The following is a 24152-nucleotide window of genomic DNA, read 5'->3' as shown; positions in this document are numbered from 1 at the left end:
AGTTTAAAAACACGCTTTCAAACCAATTGTGCCTCATTTCAAAGCCCAAGTACTTAAATTACTATGCTGTACCCAAATGATGCTCCGAATGAATATCCACACAAATAGTTTTCATTAATTGCCTCTTCCTGTTATTTAGCTCAAATTGTCTGCATTATGGCACTAACTAGCTATTGTTAACATTTAATTGTCTGTCTCTCCCAATAGCTTCTGAGACTTCTCGAGAGTAAGCACATATGTTATTCATCTTTGTATCCCCAGCACCAACTACTGTGCTTGGAATGTAGTAGAGTCTTAATAAATATTTGTGGAATGATTGAATAATAATTACTGCCATTGACAGAGTAACTGTTTTATTCCAGCAACCATGCTTGGGGTCTAACGTAAATTTTATAACTCAGTCTTCATAATGATCTTGCAAGGTAGGCATAAATATTCCAACATCATAGATTAAAAAAATGCTCAAAGAGTTCAAACAACTCACAATTAAACAACTAAACTAGGATTGGGTCCAGGCTAACTGGGCTTCAAGGTCTGACGTTTTGACTATATCTAACTGCCTCCCTACATCCATTAATGTGAATGAACAAATCCATAAATAAGTGGGTTGGGAAAAAATCCAAACATTTTATTGGATTTTCAGTTATTTGGAAGCTTTATAAACAGATAAAGTTTTATCTCTATGAGAAAAAGGAGCAGTTCAGTATTTAGTTGCCATAATTAACTAAAGGAACATATTTTTGTATCCAAAACTATGTCTGAGCAAGCAAAAGGAAGAGAAGAATTGGGATAATAATCTGAAGAAATGAAACAGTTTACGTTGCAAGTGTGGAAAACGTTGGCTACTCCCCTATCTAATCATTTTCTAGAACGACTCGGTATGGGACGTAACACCAATGATATTCACAACCAGTTCTCCTACAGACTTAAAAGTCAGGTTTCAGCTTTACTTTTCCATGTCTTGGTCTACATCCAGAGTTAATCAGTACGTTATCCAGAGTAACAGGTAGGTATTTTTATTGCTAGATTGCTGATGAAGGTTTTTGCTGCCATTTCTGTGCATTCCTTTCTTTGGTTTGCATGGTGAAATCATATGCATGGGTAATAGTCCATGGCCCAGTCAAGTTTCTTCCCCGGTTTTGCCTAGAGTGATGCATTCCTCGTACCTCTCTGAATGTTACAAGCAAATAATACCTATATTTGTAAGGCTGATTTGCAGAATCCCTGATCTTATTTTTTCCTTTCTGATGACAATGAACTAATAGAAGTAAAATAATTTGGGAGGCATCAGACAAAAAGTCGTTGTTAATTCTACATGTTCTTCATCAGTCCTTGCTTGGTTTGGTATTGGTTGAAATTATTTCAGCTGGATATGGCTCAAGTGGCTGTTCTCTTCTTGCAGAGCTAGGGGCCGTTTGAAGATTCTAGAAATAAACAGTTTTCATAAGATTTTTGCTGGCGTGACTCCCTCTTTTTTTCCCAGGGAAAAGATATCCTTCTAAGTCTTCTTCACGTATGTACTACTAGTTTTGTCATGATAAAGCAAAGCCTTTATTTCATTAATTCAGTAGTATAGTATATTGTAAAATTAAATGGATGCATTTTCCAAAATGATTTATAGTAATAAAAAATCTATGTCTGTGTACATAACACTGGGGAAAGAGCGCAAACCAGACTACTTGTTTTGTAATAAATTGTATTGTCTTGTGACTGAGATATGTCATTAAAGACTGGCAACCAAGGGGTGTCAAAAACCCCAGGGCGTGACTGTCCAATGGATATAGAGTTTCGGTTGTGCAAGATGAAAAACTTGTAGAGATCCGCTAACTGAAAATGTTTGCATAGTTAACAATTCTGTAATGTATTTTACCACAATTTAAAAAAAAAAAAACCAAAAACCAGAGTTATGACCAGCAAACGTGGAAGAAACACAGTTATATTTGTGTGACAAAGCATACTGCATACCTGCTCCCATTTGAACGCCGAGAAGAAAGAGTTAGGGAAATAAGGTGATTCTCCACTCAATAATACTTCAGCAAGTCCTTTTCATTAGCAGTGATGACCGACGGGGATTTGTCAGTGACGCCGTGGTCCCAGGAGCAGAAGTCACGGTGTAAACAACAACGTGCTAACAAAAGGCTACTGTTCACATGGCTGGCACTTGCCCGGTTCTAGGATCTGAATAAACAACGCATGAATTCCCTGATTTGGGGTCAAAGTGCTCAGCAGTGATTGTGATATTAACTATTGGATTTCATGAATTTTGTTAAATAAACAGAATAGGTTTTATTCACTCTTTTATTTATTTTCCTCCATCGAAAATTTTAAAGTGTGTCTGAAAAGCTAAAATGTTTTCACTGTGTAAGTTGGCCAACGAGAGGAAATTTAGTGTTAATTGAATCATATTTAATTCTTTCCAAGTGCTTAGCTTCAAACACTACCTCTTACAATTGTTTATAAAACTTCTCTCAAGACAGTGAACACATTTGCAAACAAATCTTTAAGGTATGTTGATAAAACCTGCTCAAGATGGTTATATAGTGTCACAATGCATAGAAGGAACTGCAGACTTTCCCTATGTGGTGATTTTCTGTGTCGCTAATTGGACTTTCTATGTCCCATGGCTACATAGGGAAAATAGGCATTTAGAATAGCCACTGAAAAGAGTGAAGATAACTTTGACCTGGAAGAGGACTAAGTTCTCTCCCTCTCATTGTTTGATTGGGTGGGTGTATTGGGCTCAGATATTGGTATGGAGGGATGGAGGAAAAAAGATAAGGCAGCGAGATTAAGTTCTAAATCATGAGAAAGACGGAATGAGGGCAGTTGAAAGTTTAATGATAAAAGCAGATGTGTTAAAGATGAGAACCAAAGAATAGCAGTTCCCATTTTTAAAAAAATTATCCTATTCTATTGGTTTTTCCAAAGCTAGCATCATGTGCTTGCGCTATAGTTAAGGTGACTTGGTATTTTATGTGGGGGAGTTCCGTATGAGTTCGTTTGTACCGCCATTCGAATTGTCGAGAGTGTCTCTAACAATTTTCATCCATGACCTATCAATTTCACCCCTTACATACCAAACAATTTGTATTTGATTGTACACTGTCTCACTATATTTCAATGAGTTTTATTTAAAAGTTTTACCTTTCCCTTGGGATCTGGGTCCAAATACCTTCCTCAGAGCCTTATTCTTCTCTAACTAGTTTATATCGTCTAGAGGACAGCTGGTCTGCCTTGCTCACTGCTGAAATCCTGTGCTTAGCACAATGACTGGCACACAACAGACTTAGGATAAGAAATTGTTGTATCCGTGAGAGAATGAGTAAAGAGAGCTAAGCTCATACATAATTGTTCAGTGGTTACTGCCTTAATCTGTGTAGGGTAGTGAGATTCAGCAGATTTATAGAGATACAGCAGTGAAGTTTTTAAAAATTAGTGCCATTCAGAATCACCTGTTAAATAAATTTTGTTCAGAGAATTTTAATAAATTAACACTGGGGACACTGTTAGATATCGTTCTGGCAACTTGAAGTAGATTTACTAGAATAAATATTGTCAGAGTAAAACACTTTGGTTTTGGTCCAAAATGTTACCGTCGTTTCAAGACGCAAAATAGACAAAATATTTGACAAGGGGTAAGTAGAACTTAACAGAGTTCAAATCACCTTTTTGTTTTACATGTAAAAATGTGTGCCTATGTATTATACATGCATGTAGATACACATTTATTTATTTTATTGCATATGTAGACATAGAGATCTCCACTTACACGTGTGATCATCTTCTAAACCTCACATCTTAACTTGCAATGGTAGGATTGTTTTCCAGATCATAGAATTATTTGTTATTTCTACTTAGTCTATTTCCATGATTAAAATTCCACGTCTCCCCAGGTTTCTGTGAATCAGCAGTGCCCCAGAAAGTGTTTCCCTTCCTGAGATTCTGGGGAAGTCTTGGAACGCGAAGAACTTGGAGAGGGAGCCTGGCCAAACAGAGATTTTCGAGCCTTGGTAGGCTTGCTGAAGCAGATTTTTAGCACAAACACAAATCAAAGTCTGTGTGTTCTTAAAAGCAGCATTTTCATGTAAGTTCAAGGAGCTCACTTTGGTTCTATTTGTTTTGGCTGAAGAAATGAAAAGCTTTGTTTTAACCACGTGACTATTATTTTGAAAAGGGCACCAAAACAAATTATTCTCATATCTTTAATCTCACTAAAGAGTAACTAAAGTTATTTGATGTAACTTTTTCAATGGAAAATTAACAACTAAATCGCCTCTGTCATTATTTTCTACATCTGAATCAAAAGCTTCCCAGGTATTTTTTTTTTAATACAATGGATTCTGATTATCTTCTTCAGATTCAGTATTTTCTTCAAAAGAATGACGGCTTATGATTTTGTCAACAATTTAATAGATTTTTGTTTTATTAAAAGGATAGAACTAAGAAATATCAAGATTTAAAACATAAATACCTTGGAACGCTCAGGAGAGCAACATGGGAGACACTGAGGAAAGAACTGAGACTCATAAAATAAGATGTCTTTCCAAGTTGAAGGTATGGAATTTTTGTGTGTGGATATATGTGTATGTACCATATTTTTTTTTAACTTAAATCTTGCAAAGTTGCTCCTATCTTTATGAAGTGATCTAATGTTAACGTCATACTAGCTGATATATTGATAATTTCTTGCTTTAATGAAGTTGGTTTGTAACTTACGGGTGTGCCTAGATAGGGTGATTGATTCAGACAATTTGGTCAGAAATGGTTTTGAGAGACTGCAGTGGAAGACAGGATCTTAAAAATTTTTGGGCACACGTTAAGTTACAACAGGATTTATTTTCCCTGGATCAAAGGCTCACCCTTCTGGGGCTTCTAGGTCAGAGGAGTATGGGGGTCTCTTCTGGAAAATGGTTCACTGGACAGAAGTGCTTTGTGAATCTGTAAGCAATGGTTGCTTCACAATGACCCAGTAAAACTAATGTTTACTTCAAGATTTGGCAACACACCAATCATTCTCTATAAGAAAAATGCCCATTTTGTTAGCTGTTTCTGGTATTCTTGACTATTTCAGAGCCAATGCTTGTTGCATAGCTTCAAAGCAATTTTGGCTTAAAACAAACATCAATTTACTTTAAACCAAAGGCTTTGGATATTTCTTGATTTTACAGCTGGTGCCTGCAAATGATTTCCAAACTAAGACATTGCCACCAATTTTCGCTGTATTGAAAGTTTGTTTTCTCTTAACACATATGTAGGGAAAATCTACCCTTGTACACTAAAGTGGAGAATTATGATATAAATCTAGAAAACTATCGTTCCTAAAATGCCATGTTAATGATAAAAAAAATTCCCCTTACGTTATCCCTCAATTCTTGTGTCCTCCTAAAACTGAGTGGTTAAACATAAGGATTGAGGCCCAGGCTTCCTGGGTTCATATCTGAGTTCAGCTGCTTATTTGCTGTGTGACCTTGGACAAGTTGCTTAATCATTTTGTGCTTCAGTTTTCTCACCTGAAAATGGTAATAACAATACTTCTGCGCCATGGGATTGTTTTTCTTTTTCACAAATGCTTGGAACAATGACTGGAACATGGTAAACGTTCAATAAATATTAGCTATTTTTATTAATAGCACTTGTGGATAAAAGTCAAGTCAGGTGTTTATTTAGAAACGATTGATCTTAAATTTAATTTTTGATTACTTTGGAGTTTGGCAAGATGAGATACAGATGTGAACATTATGGCAAAATATTGCGAGCACAAGTTTATCATGTAAAAGTGAGAGACAATTACTTAATAATTGGTTAGATTTTTTCCCTTCTCTGAACTTAGAAATATGCTTGTTAAGCAAAATTCTTTAGAAGGCATCAAAGGATTGCCCTCAATGAATTTGTTTCAAACTCTGGGGCATTATTGTTAAAAGGTTGTAGAACTAGCTTTATAAATATAGGGGTTATTTTGCACCAGCCATGGGTCAGAATAGCTACTGGTTGTTTTCACTCTGTGAATAGAATCAAACAGTTCAGGCAACCCATCTAGGTGTTTTAGGAAAAGAACATTGGGGTCATGATTTATCTAGTTTCCTTTCTTAAAATGTTAAATAAAATAAAGTATTCTCCCAAATGTCATTTGTACTTTACTTGGTAGATCTTGCTTTTAAATATGAAGCCTGAATTTTAAAACCATTTGGAAATTATCAGCTCTCAATAATGTGCTCTGCAAAGATTTATAGTGTGAAGAAAGAGTTTCTATAAATGGTATTTACGATAAAAGGATGAATAGCTGGAGATGTAGCTATACTATCTTGTCAGACATATAACAGTTTTGACTCATATGGAACTTGATATGTATATTTCCCAGGTCTTTTTCACATAAATTTCTATTCAGATGTTCCCAAACTAATTGGTACAGCTAACTCTTGGCTTAGGTGTATTTAATCTTATTACATTCCATCTTACATTCAGCTTACTTTCAGCTCTGACCACTTCTTCAAGATGTTTTTGAATACTTATTCTGTCATTAATTTAGTAAACTTGTCTTGGGTGTCTATTATTTGTCAGGCACTTACTAGACACCAAAGATACAAAGGTAAATAATATACGGCTCCTATCTTTGAATTGCTCACAGTTTAGTGAGGGGAGAGGTTATAGGCATCCAAACACATAAATAAAGTGCACTAAGGGCTGTAATAAAGGCAGGCATATAGCAGTGTAGGAAGATAAGATGTGAGTGGTCAAGGCTACCTAGGGAGCAGAGAGCAGAGGAAGCCTCCACAATACAAATGATGGGAGAGTTGAGTTTTAAAAATTGAGTATATATTTAGCAGATACACAAAAGAAAGAAAAGTATCACAAACAGAAGACCATCCTGTAAAAGGCACTGCGATGGGAAATGGCATGGTGAATTAGAGGAACTATGAGTAGAACGTTACGTCTAGAGACAAGCAGCAGGAGCTGATACTGAGATATAGACAAGGTTTTGTTGGCCATCTAAAAAACAGGAGGTTTTGTTTATGGGAAGCCACTAAAATACTTTAACAAGTAGAATCATATGCCGACTATGCATTTTATTAATTCATTGGACAAAAATTTACTAAGCTCCAAATTAGTGGTGGTGCAGGTGGAAGGGAGGTTGGAGGTGGCCAAGGCTAGCAGAGACTAAAAAATGATTGCAATTGTCTCAGCTAAACTGTGCATACATTTGAAAGATTTCACCGTGAGTGATAATTAAAGCCATGGGAATAAGTGAGATTTCCTAGGGAGAGCATGTATAGCAAAAAGAGGAAAGGGTACAAGACTGAAGGGGTTGGCCAAAGAAAAGATTGAATAGAAAGAGTCTAGCAGATAGGCACAGATATATATATGCATGGAGGGAGGGAATTTCAGAGATATTAGGTAAACGGAGGACTGAGAAGAATCTATTGAATGCGGAAATCAGGAAGTTGTTTATGACTTTTTATGGAGTAGCTTCAAGAGAGGTCAGAGTGTCATAGACTGAAGGGTGAATGGAAGGTTAAATAGTGTAGGCAATGAATCTAGACTATTCTTCCAAACAGCTTGATGGTAGCTGGACCTACCACCAGTGATGAGCGAAGATATTTGTTTTTAAAAGACAGAAATACTTTGAATATATTTATAAGTTAGTGAGGAGAGACGCAGTAAAGAGCACGAGGTTAAAAACAGAGGAGTGGGGGCACTAATTGATGAATCAGGATCTCACAAGTGGGAAGAATGGATTCAAGAGTGTGGGTGGAAGGATTTTATTGTACAGGAGAAGGGACAGCCATCCTTCTAAGAAATTCGAGGGAGGGATAGAGGTGAGCTTGAAGATGAAGTTGCTGAGAGCATTTGCTGGTCAAGAAGAGCACGTGGCTGGGCTGGAAACAGAGGAAAAGACAAGGTTTGAATCATCTTGAAGGGAATGTACAAGGTGCAATATGAACTGTGGGGTTGGTTCAAAGTTGGGAGTGTGGAACGTGGAGGGATGAGGATTTTAGTGGTTTGAGTGTGCTGGCTACAGAGTGGATCAAATGGTCTCCCAGGATAGAAGCGTCATCAGGAAAATCTAAGCTAAGTAGGGCCAAGGGAAAAGCCCTATGGCATAGGATTGGAGACCACCATTCAGGCTGATATAAATCTATTTATCTATAATTCGTTGATTTTGAAGCAGCAATTAATCTACTTAACTATAACATTACTCAGTATGTAATGTTCCTTTTTCAAATCTCTTACTAAAATCTGTCTTCTTCTTTCTGATTTAATAAAACTATAAAAGTTTTAACTTTTCACATTTTTAGTAAAACCATGCTAGCTTCTGCTGATCACGATAGTTCTATTTGTTAAGTTGTCCTTGATTTTCATCATGGATTGTATCAACCTGACTGCTCTCTGGAACTCTATCAATACATAGGAAATGTGATTCAATATGTGGAAATTTATTGTATTCATATTTGTTTATCATAGCAAGTACTTATTCTGTTTAGAAACATTTCATAATGGTTTGTAATTAAAATATTGCTTTAAATAAATTAAGTGGCTGTGAGTAGCAATCTAATGTTGTATAATTTGCCTATTACTTTGTATAAAAGAAACCTCGAGCAAATTTGCTACAGAAATAATGTCTTTGGGTAATGCTACATTCTTTTTTTCATTAACATATATGTATTCTTTTGCATTACAGATAGCATCGTAGTGCTGAAGTTCTGTTTAAATCATTTACTGTCTTATTTAGAATGACGATTAGTTTCTATGTACACACAAAATGTACCTATAAAATAATGAGGCTACAGTTACCTACACAATTCAGTATTAGTAATCAACTAGTCCCACTTTGAGTTTTCAAAGAGAGAGCATGGCATGAAAGGCCAGAACAGACCACATTAAGACCACATCACAAATTGAAGGGTTATTTAAGTTGGAAACAATCGGTCTTGCGATAGAAGATATTTTGTCAACAGATGGCAAATATATGATTCAAAAATAAATTTTTCATGTGTTTTCTTATACTCTTTTCTCCCTAGATGTTTCTGTTGGCAATAACATGTGCATATGTAGCCAAAACACTATCTGGATCTTATATGAATTCCATGCTCACACAAATAGAGAGACAATTCAACATCCCAACATCTGTGGTTGGATTTATTAATGGGAGCTTTGAGATTGGTAATGAACTATTTTTGCATTACTTCTTTTTATATTTTATTTTATCTGTGGAATTAGAATTTTATTTTTATTTACTGCTTTAGGTCATTTAATCTGACTGAATAATATGTTTTCTAAAGTGAGTTGAATAGCTTAACTAACTTTGGAATATGCTTACAAACAGTTCATTTAAATATTACCCCTGAACAACACTTAAATATTGCCACATATCCCACCACTGGACTTTTTATTCTTATAGGTTTTTGGTTATCTAGTATGCGTGGCAGAATATTTAGTGTTTATACTTAGTCTATCATTTGATAACCCTTAAGGGCTCTATCTTCATACTTAGAAGAAATCACGGAAAAATAAAGGAATCTGTTTTCCAAGGGAAAAAACAAATATTTTTCTTCTCCTGTTGTTTCTGGGAGGTTGAGAATTCTCCTTCCTCTGTGCGGAGGGAAGAAGAAACTGCTTTCACATCTCCCTGAATTTATTTCAGAAACCACTTCTAGGGAGGAATAAAGTCTCTTCTTAGGCTCTGGTTTTTGCGGGTGACCGGGAAGATGTGGGGACAGAGAGAAAGATTTCTCCTGTGAACAAAGCTACATAGAAATATGAATGCTGCTCCTTTATGGTTTTATAATGACTTCTACTTCCTTCGAGGTGAAAGTTGCCTTTGATATATTTAATTGGTATCTGAAAGAAAAGTCAGGATTGAGGAGAGGCAAAACTGAAGCAGGCGATGCTTGATCCAGTCTGCTAGTGTTCAATTCTCTCAGACCTTGCTTTGTACCGCATGTGTGCTAGATCCTGGTGATGGAGTTAGAAGTCGTTCCTTAGATAGTCCTTGTGTAAACTCAGCTCACAGGCTAATGAAGGGAATTGATGCAAAATAATAATTTTAATTGAATGCAGTAAGTTTGGTGACATAGGCATATGCATATGCTCTGTAGGAGCACAGAGGAGGGACTCAACCTCACACAGGGTAGATCGGCTCTTGAAAGATGAAAGTACTTCCAGATGAAGAAACAGGGTTGGATGAGTGTGAAGAGAATTCCAATAGAAGAAGCATAAGTGTGAGACAGCATAGTAGCTTGTGTGGAGAGCAACATTCAGCCCAATATTATTGGCTGGCCAAGCTGAAGGTGGAAATTATTAGGATATAAGCCTGGAGAAATGGGCAGGGGTGAGAAATGGGCCATGGAGAGCCTTACGTGCTTTCTATGGAATTTACCTTTTGTCCTTTAGGTAACAGACAGTCATTAAGGGATTAGCAGGAGTTATCAATATTTCTGTGCCAAGGACTTTTTTGCAATCTGATGCCATATGATTTCAGAATAATATTTTAATTGAATAAAATAAAAACTTTAAGAGTACAAAGGAAGCCAATTATGTTGAAATAAAATTATCAAAATATTAAAAGAACTTGTCATCTCTTAATATGTTTGTACTTTTTATCAATATCCTAAATAACAATATCTATATTAATTTTGAAGGACTGATTAGTGTCAATAATATTTGAGGTATCTGCAACAACTGTAATGTCATATTCAAATATCTGTCACTTCTATTGATGACAAAATCATATGTACTGCTAATACCGCTGTAGTTTGTGCCTGCTTTCACTGTCAAAGGAAATGCTAATATTTAGTTAAAAGTTAGGGAAAATAAAGTTGCAATTGTTTTTCTCATTCAAGTTCTTGGAACCCCTGATTTCTATCCATGGGCTCCTTTGGGGTTTGTAAACTGAAGATCAAACTATTAAAAGCAAAGTTCAGATTTGCTTTTTTGAAGGGCCATGCTGTGGCTGTGTTGGGGATAAATTTGAAGGTGGTCAATCAGTCTGGGGCAGAGAGGATACACGGAGGCTGATGCAAAAGCAAGGGAGGGCTATCTGAGCCTGAGCCAGGATCCGACTGGAATATGAGAATAGAGAGAGAAGACCTAAGGAAAGAGGACCCAATACATATTAGGACTAGAGAGAAGGTGACCTAAGACATATTTAGGAGTTAAATCCCAGAGACCTGAGCGAGAGTTTAGATGTGGTGGGTGAGGAAAGCAGGAATCCCCAGGTTTACATCTTGGGCAGTAGAGTGGATAACGGTGCTGAGACAGAGAATAGAGGAAGAGGAACAAGATTATGGTGGTGGCTCTGGGACAATGGTGAGTTCTGTGTAGGCAAATATTGTCTGTGGTAATACCAGTGAAACCTTTGGGTAGCGATGTCCACATTGCAGTCATATGAGTCTGAAGCATTGCGAAACTGTCAGGGATGGAGCTATTGATTAAGTAAGTAAAAAGGTGGTTCTTAAAACTTGAGAACAGATGAAGCTACTCAGGGAGAGGATATAGGGTTATAAGTACAATGGACAAAGAATGGATCCCTGAGGGACACCAATGTTTAAGGCACAGGTAGAGAAAAAGGAGCCCATAACAGTGTTAAGAGAAGGAATAGTCAGAGAAGTAAGAGGGGAAAGAGGACAGAATGGTCTTATAGATGCCAAGGGAAGAGAAATTTCCAAAAGAGAACATTTGCTAGCAGCATGAAAAGAATTAGAAATGTCCAGTCAGATAAGGATGGAAAACTATTCCCTGTGTTTTATAATATGGAGATAATTGATGATCTTTGCCATGGCACTTTTAGCTGAAGAGTAGATTTAGAAACTAGAAAGCAGTGAGAGAGCAGTGACTTCAGGCGAGAATGGGAGAAGAGTGGAATCTCTGAATACAGATCAATGTTCTGGGAAGTTTGGAGAGAAGCTAGAAAACATCTGTAACTGAAATGCAGTAGAGAGGGAGGAGCTTAAAATATTATGAGAGAGGTTTTAATTATTGGACTAAGTTTCTGGAAAGAATGGAAGTTCCCAGGTGGTCTGTTTGATCTTGGATGGTCAGATGGGCACCAAACACTGAAACTGAAGGAAGATGGTAAGGCCAAAGGGTGGGGAACTCAGATACCTTTGTGTTTGATTGCTCCGCATTTCTTGACAAGTAGAAAATATTAACTATGGAAAGTGAGTGTTGAAAGGTGGTGTGAGCAGAATGATGAAGATCTGAAATAGTTGTTGAGGGGAAAAAGAGAGGTAATTTACAGACGCTGATAAAAGTATCGCTTTGATTACTTTTCCTCAGTAATTTTACAAGCAGTGTTCTCAAGTGTTCTCAAAACACTTGACAAGAACTTAACTGTCTTTTTCCATCCCCTCTCATCATAATTATTTTACTGACAGAGCAAGGAATTTGAAAGATGAACTCACCCTAATGTAAGGAGGGAAATCTCCTTCCTGCTCCTTTCAAAAATAGATATGGATTTCAAACAGTGGCCTTATTGAGACACTACCTTCAACATGGATGGCTTTGATGATGGGCATTTTAGAAACCTAGGGAGGCCAATGTGGCTGCCATGGCTATAGAGATGGGACACTCTCCATATAAAATAATATAGGGGCTGACTTCTCTTCTGCTTACAAAGCAGACTACAGAGAAAACAGAGATGGAAAGAGAAGTCTTCAAAATATACATCACCACTTAGAAAGTTATTAACTCCTTGAGGAAGAGTTTTTAAAATTTTTATAATCCTCAAGCTCATCATAGTGACTTTCCCTATACATAGTAAGATTAGGGTAAATATTGATTATTGAATTAAAAATGTATGATTTGAGAACTTACATGTTTGGCTCTTCCAATCCTTTGCTCCATAGTCTTCAAGGGTCTGTCCATCAGAATGGGGCCTCCTCAATTATTGTCTAAATCCTAAAGCTTTATCCTAAGACATGGGAATACACTTTTTCCTGAGTTATTTACTCCTCAAACACAGATTTACTTCTAAGACCGTGGTGGAGAAACAGGGATCCACTACTTTTTGTTTCTAAAGAAAGAAGTAGAAGTGAAAATAGACCTATAGCTTGGCTACATTGACCAATATAAAGTTATATTTGAATCATGAGTTACAAAACATATATCTATCTGGAGTTGACTTTGCTTCCCTTTTCAAACATAGGAAAGCCTATCATACTCTGTGGAGCCGGCATGGGGGGAGAGGCCAGAGATGATGTACAGGCTGACACCTACTTTTACATTCCATTTTCTAAAGCCAGATAATCACAAATAGAGCCATTAACATTTCCTAGAACCATTCTTCAGTCCCTTTCACTGGCTTCTCTTTCTCCGCCCTCTTTAAAATGTTAGTGTTCCACCGACATCTGTTTATGTGTCTGTGGACATTGTGGAATAAAGCCCTCTTTCAGGGCAGGGATTGTGTCTTATTCATTTGTTATTTCATGCATCCCTAGCACCAATCCTAGTATTTGAGATATTTATTATACAATAAATGCTAAATAGTAAATGATTGGGTGAGGCTGTTAATTAAGACTTTGTTCATACTTATTGAACTGTTCACATTTCATCTCAATTTTTTCCTAGGAAATCTTTTGTTGATTGTATTTGTGAGTTATTTTGGAACCAAACTGCATAGACCTATAATGATTGGTGTTGGATGTGTGGTTATGAGCCTAGGGTGTTTCTTACAATCACTACCTCATTTCTTCATGGACCGGTAAGTATTCCAGTCTCTGAAGACCTGTCAGGTTCAACTTACAGCTTTAGGAAATAAAGAATGGAATTTCCTTTCTCAGAACAATGCTTCCTAAAAGCACAGAGCACTGTAATGGGAACTGCAAGGTGCAGATTCTGTCTCATCTGTCTGTTTTGTGCTCCTGGCTGCTTCCACTTACACAGCCACATTTTGTCAATTTATGAAATAGAGATTTGAGACAGCTCTTTCATGGAGTTGAGTCTGATGATAAGATTCTTAGGCTCTGGCAAATCTGGGATTACTCCTTTCTTGGGACTATTTAGATGCTTCTAATTACAGTTGAGTTTCTGTTTAATTGTAGGTCACCAAGAGACTCAATCTGAAGATTGATTTTTATTTTAATTTTTACCAAAATAATATGTGTACAAAGTTGTAAAACTAAAATTATATTGAAAGTCTTATGTTGAAAAAAGAATTGTCCCGTTACTTCAACATTGGCCATATTACTGCTTTCTAGATTCAACCACTCCCAAGTCTTTTAGCTCTTTCTTCTGCTGTTTGCTTCCGTATTTATAAGTAAATGTTTATCCTTTCAGTTTTTGCTACCTTAGTGTTGTGTAATATCTATTGACTTCCTACTATAAGCTCATGTTCACTATTTTCATGTGTATCACTATGGAAATATTTTTTACATTTCAACTAAAACATGCTGTTATCTTTCCTTTCTTATATCACTTTTTATTTTCCCTGGATTTAATAATTGCTTCATTTTTTATTTTGATTTGTTTTCTTTTCATTTCTCACTAGCCATAAGGAAACTCTCTACTGGTAGGGGAATGTCTTCTCAATATACTCATACATATCAGAGAGTTTCATTTTTGTCTTGAAGATACCTCTCCTGTAACCACCAATTTTTCATGTGCAATCTGAACCAGGAACTCTCTAGGCTTTCTGAGTGACTACTTCCTTGAAATTGGTCTTCAACATTATCTTGAGAATCTGCTTTGCCTTTTTCTTCCATTCAATTCCTTATTTCCTGGGTATCATATCTTCTGTTTTCCTTTTTCACTCTCACTCCTTTTTATGGAAAATGTAACCTGATAGGTTTCTGAGAAAGTGTGTAAGCGAATTAAAAATTTTAAGATCTTGAACATCTGAAAATATGCATATTCTATTCCCACACTTAGTTGATAGTTTGGCTGGTATAACATTCTAGGTTGGAAATATTTTCCCTAGGGATTTCGAAGACATCAGTCCAATGTTTTCTACCTTCTAAGGTTACTATTGAGAATCCTATGCATTCTAATCCCTGTGTCTAACTTCTTTTCTCTGGGAGCTATTGAGATTTTCTTTTAAGTTCCAGAGGCTAAATTCGTAATTGTCTACTATAGATCCTTTTCCTCCATTGTGTTCAATGTCTTCAATCTGGACATTTGTAAAAGTTACTTGTATTGTTTCTTGATAATATCAGTCCCTACCCCTCAATTTTCTGTTTTTAGAAAATTCAGTTCTTCTTCTAGTTCTTGAATATGGTTACATCCAAATTAAGCTTATATTTTTCTCATCATTTTTCCTGCCATTTTCTCTCTTGTCTTTTTGTTACTTTTGGGGAGTTTTCTTTAACTTTATCTTCCAAAGCTTTGAATGGATTTCTAACTTTTGCTACCATATTTTTAATTTTCAAGGACTCTTTTTTTCTTTGAATGTATCGTTTTAAAGAACATCTTCTTTCAAGAATGCAATGTCTTTTCCCACATACATTTTCCTCATCTGTCTTCATTGTCTTTCTCTCCTTCAAGTGTACAGTTTTTTATTTGTTTTGTCTTTTTCTTTACCATTATAGGCTTCCCTCATATATCTGGTGGTTCTTGTTATCTATTCATATTTAAGAGAGAAGAATAACAACTACAAGCTAACTGGAAGTTCTGTGTACATATGTAGGACTTGGTTAACGGATGACTTCACAGCACAGGGACTGGCTGTGTTTTAGATGGCTCAGAACTGCCCATAATCTGTCAGTTATCCTAGGCAGGGATTCTCCAGTCTGTTGCCTGAGAGGTGGAAGCTTGGCTACCAACCAGGTGGGAGAGGAATCTCACTTTTCAGTATGCAGATTTTTTTTAACTTAATACTCCTGGTTTTTAGTATGACCTCCATATCCTCAATGTACCTGGTCTGACTCTCTAGAGTCAAAAGACCATTTTCAGTTAAAATGGCAGATGATGTCTATCAGGGTCTAACTGATCCACATACATGCTTTAAACCAATCCTCTTGTTTTTGGGATCATGCCCACTCCCACGTTTAGACATATCTTGTATCTTCCCTGAGATTTCCCAAGGGGAGTGTGGCACACGTTTGGTTGCTCCCCTGTAGGCACTTACTTAGGGCCATTCTTCTCATATCAACTAATTCAGTGACCACTCAGTTATCTGCTTTCCCATTTTCAAAATCTTATTAAACTCTTTCTTCTTGTCAAATCTTCCATTCTCTTTATCCTTGTGGCATTATACCTTTTCATTTTCCATTTTAAAATCAATTTACTGCCATTTTGCTGATGTTTTGGGGATGAATGGACTTTGAATGAGTTATTGGGTTTTAATAGATAACAAATGAGCAAGATATAGTGTCTTCTCAGGGATTTCTGAAGGAATCAGAAGTTTCCAGACAAAGAGTTTTTACTGTCCTTTTATTTCCTATCCTGTCCAAGACAGCATCAAATAATATTCAGCTATTATTTACATTTCTTTCCACCCTCTGCCAAAGGTATTATTTCTTTGCCCAAAGCTGGCATGTCTCATTGGATCATGGGTATGGAGACAGAAGCCTTTATCCACAGTTCACAGTCAAACTCTACAGGCATGACTGGGCAATTGTTCTAATGGGAAGTTATTTTGACCCTTTTCGTTATGTTCCATAGCATAGAAATTAGGACTATTGTTGACATCCAAGCATAACACTCTTTAGCTTATTTGGAACTCAGAAGGGCAAATTTTCTTTGGCTTTCTCTTATCTAATAGAAACATAGAAGCCAATCCAGCATAATTTCTAACAAAGAGAGACTTAGCTGGACATATTTCCCTCCATTGTTGGTGCGTGGTAATTTGTTTTCTGAGAAAGGGCATGTGGATCTTGTGGCAATTTGCCTAAGGCAAATGGTCACAGTCTATTAACTCTTTTGTTCTAATGAGAAGAGAAAAAGTCATTACATTGTGCTCTCACAGTGTTTGAGATTCTCCTAAGGTCTCTCATTATGACGGACAAATGTTTTGTTTTTCTTAGGGATTAACAAGCACATGAAGTAATTATTGTTTGGCTTCCCAGAAAGCAATGGCATATTTCTTATGAGCAAACCTCAGAGAATCCAAAGTTGGAACCTGGTTTTGTGGTGGTGTTTTTTCCCCCAAAGCCTTTATCTTCTTAATTATACTTTGTAGAGTCTATTATTTATCTTAGTTTTTGTTCCTTATCCCACAGTAATTGTTTCCGGGAAATGATCACCTAAAAACCACAGAAGGTTGATGTTAGGTAATCTAAGAGGAAGATAATCCACATGCAGATAATTGAAAGCTAGCTGTCAACAGATTGTATGCTTACAGCGAGTGGCAAGTTCTTTTTGGTGATATTATGATGATCAGATAGCAAAGATGAAAAGAAAACTACTTTGCTGGATGTGGATGTTGTGTCTTAAGTGAAACAGGAGTAATCTGCACAATGCTCACATTGTCCTCTTTGGCTCCTTAACACGAACATGTTTTCCCTGTGTTCATACAGATATGAATATGAATCTACAGTTTCAGTTTCAGGCAATTTGTCCTCAAACAGTTTCTTGTGTATGGAAAATGGAACCCAGATTTTCAGACCAACAGAGGATCCATCAGGTTGTCTACTTCATTTTATTGCTTTCTGTTCAGTGAATTTGTAACTGAACACTTTCTGAGTTATTGGGTTTGGTTAAGAAAGTAAGGCAAATGAGCAAAATATATTTTCTTTTTTCAGGGATTTTGGAAATCACGAGGGAGACTAGGAATGTCTGATAACACAGAATATATTATATTTATATATAATATATATATTTGAATATACTTATTAAGACTGCCTTGTCTATTGTTTAAAATGGTTATTTAAAAATAAATCAAAGACATCCATTCAAGGACTACTGTAGAGTTAATTCTGTGGAGCAAACATTTTAGAACAATAGATTTACACTGATAATTTGGTCTATATAACATGTAAATAGGAAATAGACATAGAAACAAAGTTCAAAGGATTTAAGTTTTATCTCTAATCTTCTATAGAAGAGAAAGCAGGCAAGTACGCGATAGTTCTGATTTACTCTATTCTCTTTCTACTGAACTAGGAACTTATCCTTCTGCCCTACTTCTCCTTCTTTACCAGAGACATTACTTTACAGTCCAACACAGTAGTGGTGCTTCTTCGAGCTTCCTGTAGTCCCAGAAAAACAACATACCAGTCTCTACCCTTTCCCATGCTAAGGCATCTATACAATCTTCTGGTGATACTTAGTCTGGAGGTGACCCTGTTGACTCACCTCAGACTAGAACTCTCTATGATGGGGACATTTTTATGCTGGATTCATATCAGTGGAAGTTACAGTGGTTCTCAAGGCTAGGAATTTTTACTGCCAGCATGGAATCAGAAGGAACCAAAATAGTTTCAGGGAGTGTAAGAATAGCTGTCTCAGAAACTCTAAGCCAAGGGAACCCCCTGGGGAAACAATGAAAAACAGTGACATAACAGTGGCCTGTGTTCTTTCCTTGGGCTGGCTTTTGCCAAAGACTGACTCTGATCCTATTTCCTACTTTTTTTCTTTTTTAAAAAAGTGTGCTTTGTAGTAGATAAATCAAAACGTCCCAAGTCTGGTGTAGTTCCAGGAGAGTGTATTGATTCTTTGATCACCTGATATTTTTAGTTTTGCCATAGCATGGGCCTAGAGTTTGCCTACGATCTCCAGAGACAAATCCTTGTGCCCACTGTGGGAAAAATATACGAATCCCCAGAAATGGAAACTGATCCTTTTGGACTGGGAATGACTGAGAGATAGATTTCATAAAAAATTTCCAGACCCAGCTGTGCTCAGGACCCTCACATCTGTGGGTGGCACCTGGCCAGCTTGTAGGAGATGAGAATAAGTTGTCACTCACTTTCCTGAAAAAGTGACCCTGCAGAGCGTGCTCATGTTTTGACTGCTATTTTGGCTTAGAACAAAAATGGAAAAACAGTAGACATAAGTCTTCAGAGATTTACCTATCTTCCTCCCTTTCAATCCTCTTTGGACTAGTCTTTGTTATTCTACTAAGCAGCTGCTGCTCCAAGATTGGGATGGATTTCTTTATTAAAACTTATTCGGTGGTTACAGTATACAGTAGGCATTATAGAGAAAATGTGATTACTACCCAGTTCAATATTTTTAGTGTCCATAAGTAATTAGAGCTGCAGAGAATTCAAACTTCAGTGAGACTCTTATTTAAATCTTATAAATATAGTATACATTCTCGGTAGAGATATTTGTGGGTTTTTTCTTTCCCCAAATTTAGTATAGAAATGGGGTAGCACTCATAGCAGCTAACGGGGCTCAGTAGTTGCAGGAAACTAGCTCTCTGGAGGGAAAATAAAAAGCCCTGGATTTTAGTGTTTGCCAATTTCTGTTGTGTAACTATTTCCATCAAACTACCAATATGTTGTCACTAAACACTGAATTGGGAACAGAGGTGTATACTCATCTCTCCCAACCCAGTAGAAACTGGCTCCAGCATACCACTTATACTTGGCCATACATAAGCTCTCTGTCAGAAAATGCAAGAGGGATGGCCCAATGATTCCTTGCCAGCATAGTAATATAAATGGTTGACAAGGTGCCATGGTCACATAAGAACTGTAAAATGCTTACCAAAAACTTACAATTTAAGTATTGCTAATACTTCACTATCAAAACACTAATGCAATGCCTTTTTTTCTTTTAATGCAGAATGTGTGAAGGAAGTTAAATCATTAATGTGGGTGTATGTACTAGTAGGAAATATCATACGTGGAATTGGTGAAACTCCCATCATGCCTTTGGGTATTTCCTACATAGAAGATTTTGCCAAATCTGAAAACTCTCCTTTATATATTGGTGAGTTTGAAAATCTGCTTTAGCCTCTTTTCAGAAAAGTAAATTCTTTGAAGGTGGATATTAGTTATTTATTTTGACTCTCAGTGATTTCCAGAATGATAAGCAGAGTGCCTTGGCACTGTTGGCCATCAGTAAAAGTTTGTTGAATGGAGAAATTACATGCTAACTCCAAACAAACCCTTTGCCAAATCTGCTTTTTACTATTAAAAATACCCTAATCTAGTTTTCCTGGAGTTCTCTTTGCCTTCTCCATTTCCTTAGCACCACTCTATATCCAGTCTGTTAAGAGATTTACCAAAGGTTTCTCTAAAATTTCCCCTACATTCAAAACCTTTCTTACTATTTTCATTACTTCTATTTTTGTTCAGGTCTCTATTACTTCATCTGCAGGTTATTACAACTTCTTTTTTGGTCAGTTTATCTCTAGTATTTTCTTTTTATCAATTTCTTATAAACATATGTGCAGTATAATTTTTCTCAAACATTGTTTTAATTATGTCTTCTCTACCAAGTTCATGAAACATACTGGCTCTTTATTTATTAACTCTGATTTCTCCATTTATTATGCATAGCTTACAATCAGTTTATCTTTTTAGTTTCCTATATAGTTTCTCTTCACCACAATCTCTCTATACTAGTCAGGCTTTTTCATATTTTTCGCAAGTATTCATCTTCATATTTTTGATTATCTTCCTTGAAATTTCCTTTTGTAAAATCCATCAATGTCACTTCCCACGATATCCAACTTAAGATCCACCTTCTTATGTTGTCATCCAGTCTCCGAAATACTCTTAATTTATTATGCATAACTTACATTCCTTAGTTATTCCATCTGTGGGTTACAAAATCATAGCTTTGAGTATAGGAACACTTTGCTATTAAATAGACATATCTTTTAAAAACCAGAGTAGTTCAAAGAAGGTGAGAGGAGATAGGAACAAAATTACACATAATCAAGATAGATTAAAATATTTAGGATAATCATTACTCCCAGTAACTTTTGGCACTTTTTGATGACTCGCTGATTTTGCAAACATCTTTCACAGTGTTTTTCTATTCAGTCCTTTCAAATTCCTTAACATACTTCTTTTGAAGAATACAAATGCTCACCTGCAATAAATTAACAAACACCTTGTTATAATATATATTTCTTTATTCAACAAATACTAGGGTGTATAATATATATAAATTACTATGATAATCTCTCTATATATTAAGATAAATATGACATGGTTCATATAAGATTTAGTGTATAAACAACTACATAGTTATAAATCGGTGAAATTTGAAAAATATTGTATGTATAATTAAATTTGAAAAAATGAAATAAATAAATATGTGTGTGTATACTTACATAAGCATAAATCAATTAGCTATGCATCAAGGAAACAGTTCCACGTATGGCTCTGGAGTTTAGGGGAGAACATAAAAGCTAGATACAAAGTTTGAGAATCATTTATACAGAGACAATAAATGAAACCAAGAGGGCGAAATGAGGTTGCCATGGGAGACCATATATATAGTGAGAGGTCCTAGAAGAAAATACTAGGGAACACTTCAACTTCGTGAGTAGAGTAGGAGGAAGAAAAATCAAAGAAGGAGTAGTCATAGGGGAAAAAGTGAGACAATGAATGTATAGTTTTGTGAAAGTCTTAGGAGGAAAATGTTAAAAGTAAGTCGGACAGCAATGTCAAGTAACATGGACAGTTAGGAGGACGGAGACCAGAAAAGGACACTGGACAAGTAACCAAGAGATCACTGGTGCTACCTGAGAGTGTTTTGATTAGAATGTGAAAAGATTTGAGTAGAGTGTGTGGTAAGGAAGTAGAAGCAGAGAGTGGTGAAAGGAAAGAAAGCAGAGGGTGTTTGAGATATCGGAGAAATCAGTGGATGGGAGAGATTGAACAAACACAAGAGAGGGAGTGTGTGGTTGAGCAAGACCTCAGAGAAGATCTGCAGGGATTAGTGTCAAGAAGTCAGGTAGGTGGGTCAGCCTATAGAACTGTGAAGAAGGCAGAGACAATGGGTGAAGACATATTTTGAAGTCAAGAAGAAGAAAGTTGAAGAAGCTCATGTCTGGATTTTCAGTGAACATAGAGAGCTCAGCATAGATTCTGAATTGTAGACAAGTCATGAGATAACTGCTGATGAAGTTCCAGAAGAGTAGAAAGTCAAGTGAGGACAAGGGGGACTGATGGAAATGGAATATAAGAATGTGGAGGATAAGAAAAGAGATCATGATAAAAGTGAAGAGAAGTATCATTAATAGGGAGGACATAGCCAGAGGAAGTTTCAAACTGAATATTTGGGAGCAAAGTTTTTCTGAAGAATGTGCCATAAGAAGTTTATCATAACATGGATTGCTTTAAAGTTCTTCTAAAAATGTGACTATGGAAACCATCAAAAGAATCTTGCTCTATATTGTGACTTTGTCAATAGCATGATACTAGCTTATGCTGCTACAGCTAATCTTTACCTGAGACCTCAGCATGAAAGGGAACTTGGAGGCCTAGAGAAAGTGGCTTTAAATTATCAGGGTCCTTTTTAAATATTTACAGAAACAACCTTTCTACTTATATGTATACAAGCTTAATTGTCCCACAAATTGAATATCTAAAGCAAAAACAATCCAATTTTCAGACTCTATATAGAATTAGAACTCTATGCGGGTACAGAACTCTACTATAACTTTATATTTTCCTTTATTTTTAGGGTTTATAGAAACAGGAGCTATCATTGGTCCTCTGATTGGACTTTTGTTAGCATCATTTTGTGCAAACGTTTATGTTGACACTGGATCTGTGAACACAGGTAATTCAATAACGTCTATTTAGACAGTGTCTAGAGGACACAGAGCATCTTCAGGGATGTTATCGTAGTTAATCATTGACCTATTTGACCCCCAGTTAGATAGATTATCTCCACTTTCACTGAGCAAACGGAAGCGGAGGAGTTTAAATAGTTTCTCAAATATTTCAAATCAGTGAGCAGGAGAGCAAGCTAAAATGCTGATCTTCTGACTCAAAAGCCAGTGCTCTTTCTACTACACTACAACCATATTTCTTGTTTTTAAAAGATTTAAGCACATAGGTTTGAATTTCTTTTTTTTTTTTTAAAGATTGGCCCTGAGCTAACATCTGTTGCCTGTCTTTTTTTTTTGTTTTTTTCTTCTTCTCCCCAAAGCCCCCCACTACATAGTTGTATGTTCTAGTTGTAGATCCTTGTAATTCTGCTGTGTGAGATGCCATCTCAGCATGGCTTGATGAGTAGGGCTGGGTCTATGCCCAGGATCCGAACCCACAAACCCCAAGCTGCCAAGGTGGAGCATGCAAACTTAGCCACTGGGCCACGGGGCCGGCCCCTGAATTTCTTTTAATTGAGCAATCATTTGTGGATAATGAAATAGACCTTGTAGTTCTTTAATGAATACCTATTTATAAATTCCTTACACGATAAGACAGATAGTCAAACTAATTTATTGCTAGACAATATTGTAACACCACATATTGTCAGACAAGTTTTATGAATATCTGAATTATATAAAATTCTATACTTTGATAAAACCTGAGAACTACAATTTTAATAATTTTCTATAGTTCATACAGGAGATAATACCTTAAGCTAATAAAGAATGCGTGTGTTTCTTTACAGAGGACCTGACCATAACTCCCACTGATACGCGTTGGGTTGGTGCATGGTGGTTTGGCTTTCTGGTTTGTGCAGGAGTGAATCTGCTCACTGCCATCCCTTTTTTCTTTTTGCCCAAAACGCCTCCAAAAGAAGGACTAACAAATAATGCTGAGATCGTTAAAAACGACCAAGAAGAGAAACAAAAAGAAGTCAAGAAGGAAAAGGATGGAATCACTAAGGGCAAGTATAAACACTTTAAATACTATATAATGTACTTTTTCTTTTATGTAGATGTGTCTGTATTTTAGTCTAACACTATAACATCCTAGGCTGTGTTAAGACACTTTGTCACTGACAGTCAGCAGTTAAGAATGTCTCGCTAGTCTGATTCCTCCTATGCTTCCACTTGGAAATAAGTAGTATAATTTGGAAGCTGAATTAGGTCAGCATTTATATAAAATTTTATGTCAATCTGGGCACTCAATAAATTTAGTTATTTATTTTACTTGGTCCCATTTGCCTTAAAAAATCTATTTTACAGGCAACATAGGCCTAATTTTCAAAAAAGAAAGAAATTCAAACTAAGAACAAAAGGAGGAAAAGATATACATGAATCGAAATAAGTATATAGTTCTGAAATCAAGAACGTTAGCTTAGTTCTGAGCCTCCTGGAAGTTAAGGCAGAAAAAAAACCCAAACATGGTAGGGCATAT

At 36.3% G+C, this 24152-nt stretch overlaps 1 protein-coding gene and 1 long non-coding RNA gene across 52 annotated transcripts in view; one reads left to right on the top strand and one right to left on the bottom strand.

Annotated features, from left to right (window-relative positions):
• The window catches only part of SLCO1A2 (solute carrier organic anion transporter family member 1A2), a 117994-nt gene that overhangs the window by 68628 nt on the left and 25214 nt on the right, over positions 1-24152 (top strand). For 23 of the 51 annotated variants that reach the window (XM_014740471.3, XM_070269092.1, XM_070269090.1 and 20 more), the window contains 8 exons: positions 3894-4084; positions 4433-4554; positions 9018-9159; positions 13564-13696; positions 17448-17554; positions 19663-19809; positions 22522-22620; positions 23461-23679. In XM_014740471.3, the coding sequence (XP_014595957.1) occupies positions 4495-4554; positions 9018-9159; positions 13564-13696; positions 17448-17554; positions 19663-19809; positions 22522-22620; positions 23461-23679 (907 nt within the window). In that variant the 5' untranslated portion in view covers positions 3894-4084; positions 4433-4494. 51 annotated transcript variants of the gene reach the window in all.
• Positions 608-2175, bottom strand: LOC138924777 (uncharacterized). The gene is made up of 2 exons (XR_011439994.1): positions 1966-2175; positions 608-1424 (listed from the first exon to the last, which is right to left on the bottom strand). It is a non-coding gene; the product is annotated as an uncharacterized lncRNA (long non-coding RNA).

The sequence above is a fragment of the Equus caballus genome, chromosome 6 (genome assembly GCF_041296265.1).
Source record: "Equus caballus isolate H_3958 breed thoroughbred chromosome 6, TB-T2T, whole genome shotgun sequence".
In the NCBI taxonomy this organism is placed as follows: domain Eukaryota; kingdom Metazoa; phylum Chordata; class Mammalia; order Perissodactyla; family Equidae; genus Equus; species Equus caballus.
The sequence above is the reverse complement of the archived record's forward strand: the minus strand, read 5'-3'. Positions and strand labels throughout refer to the sequence as shown.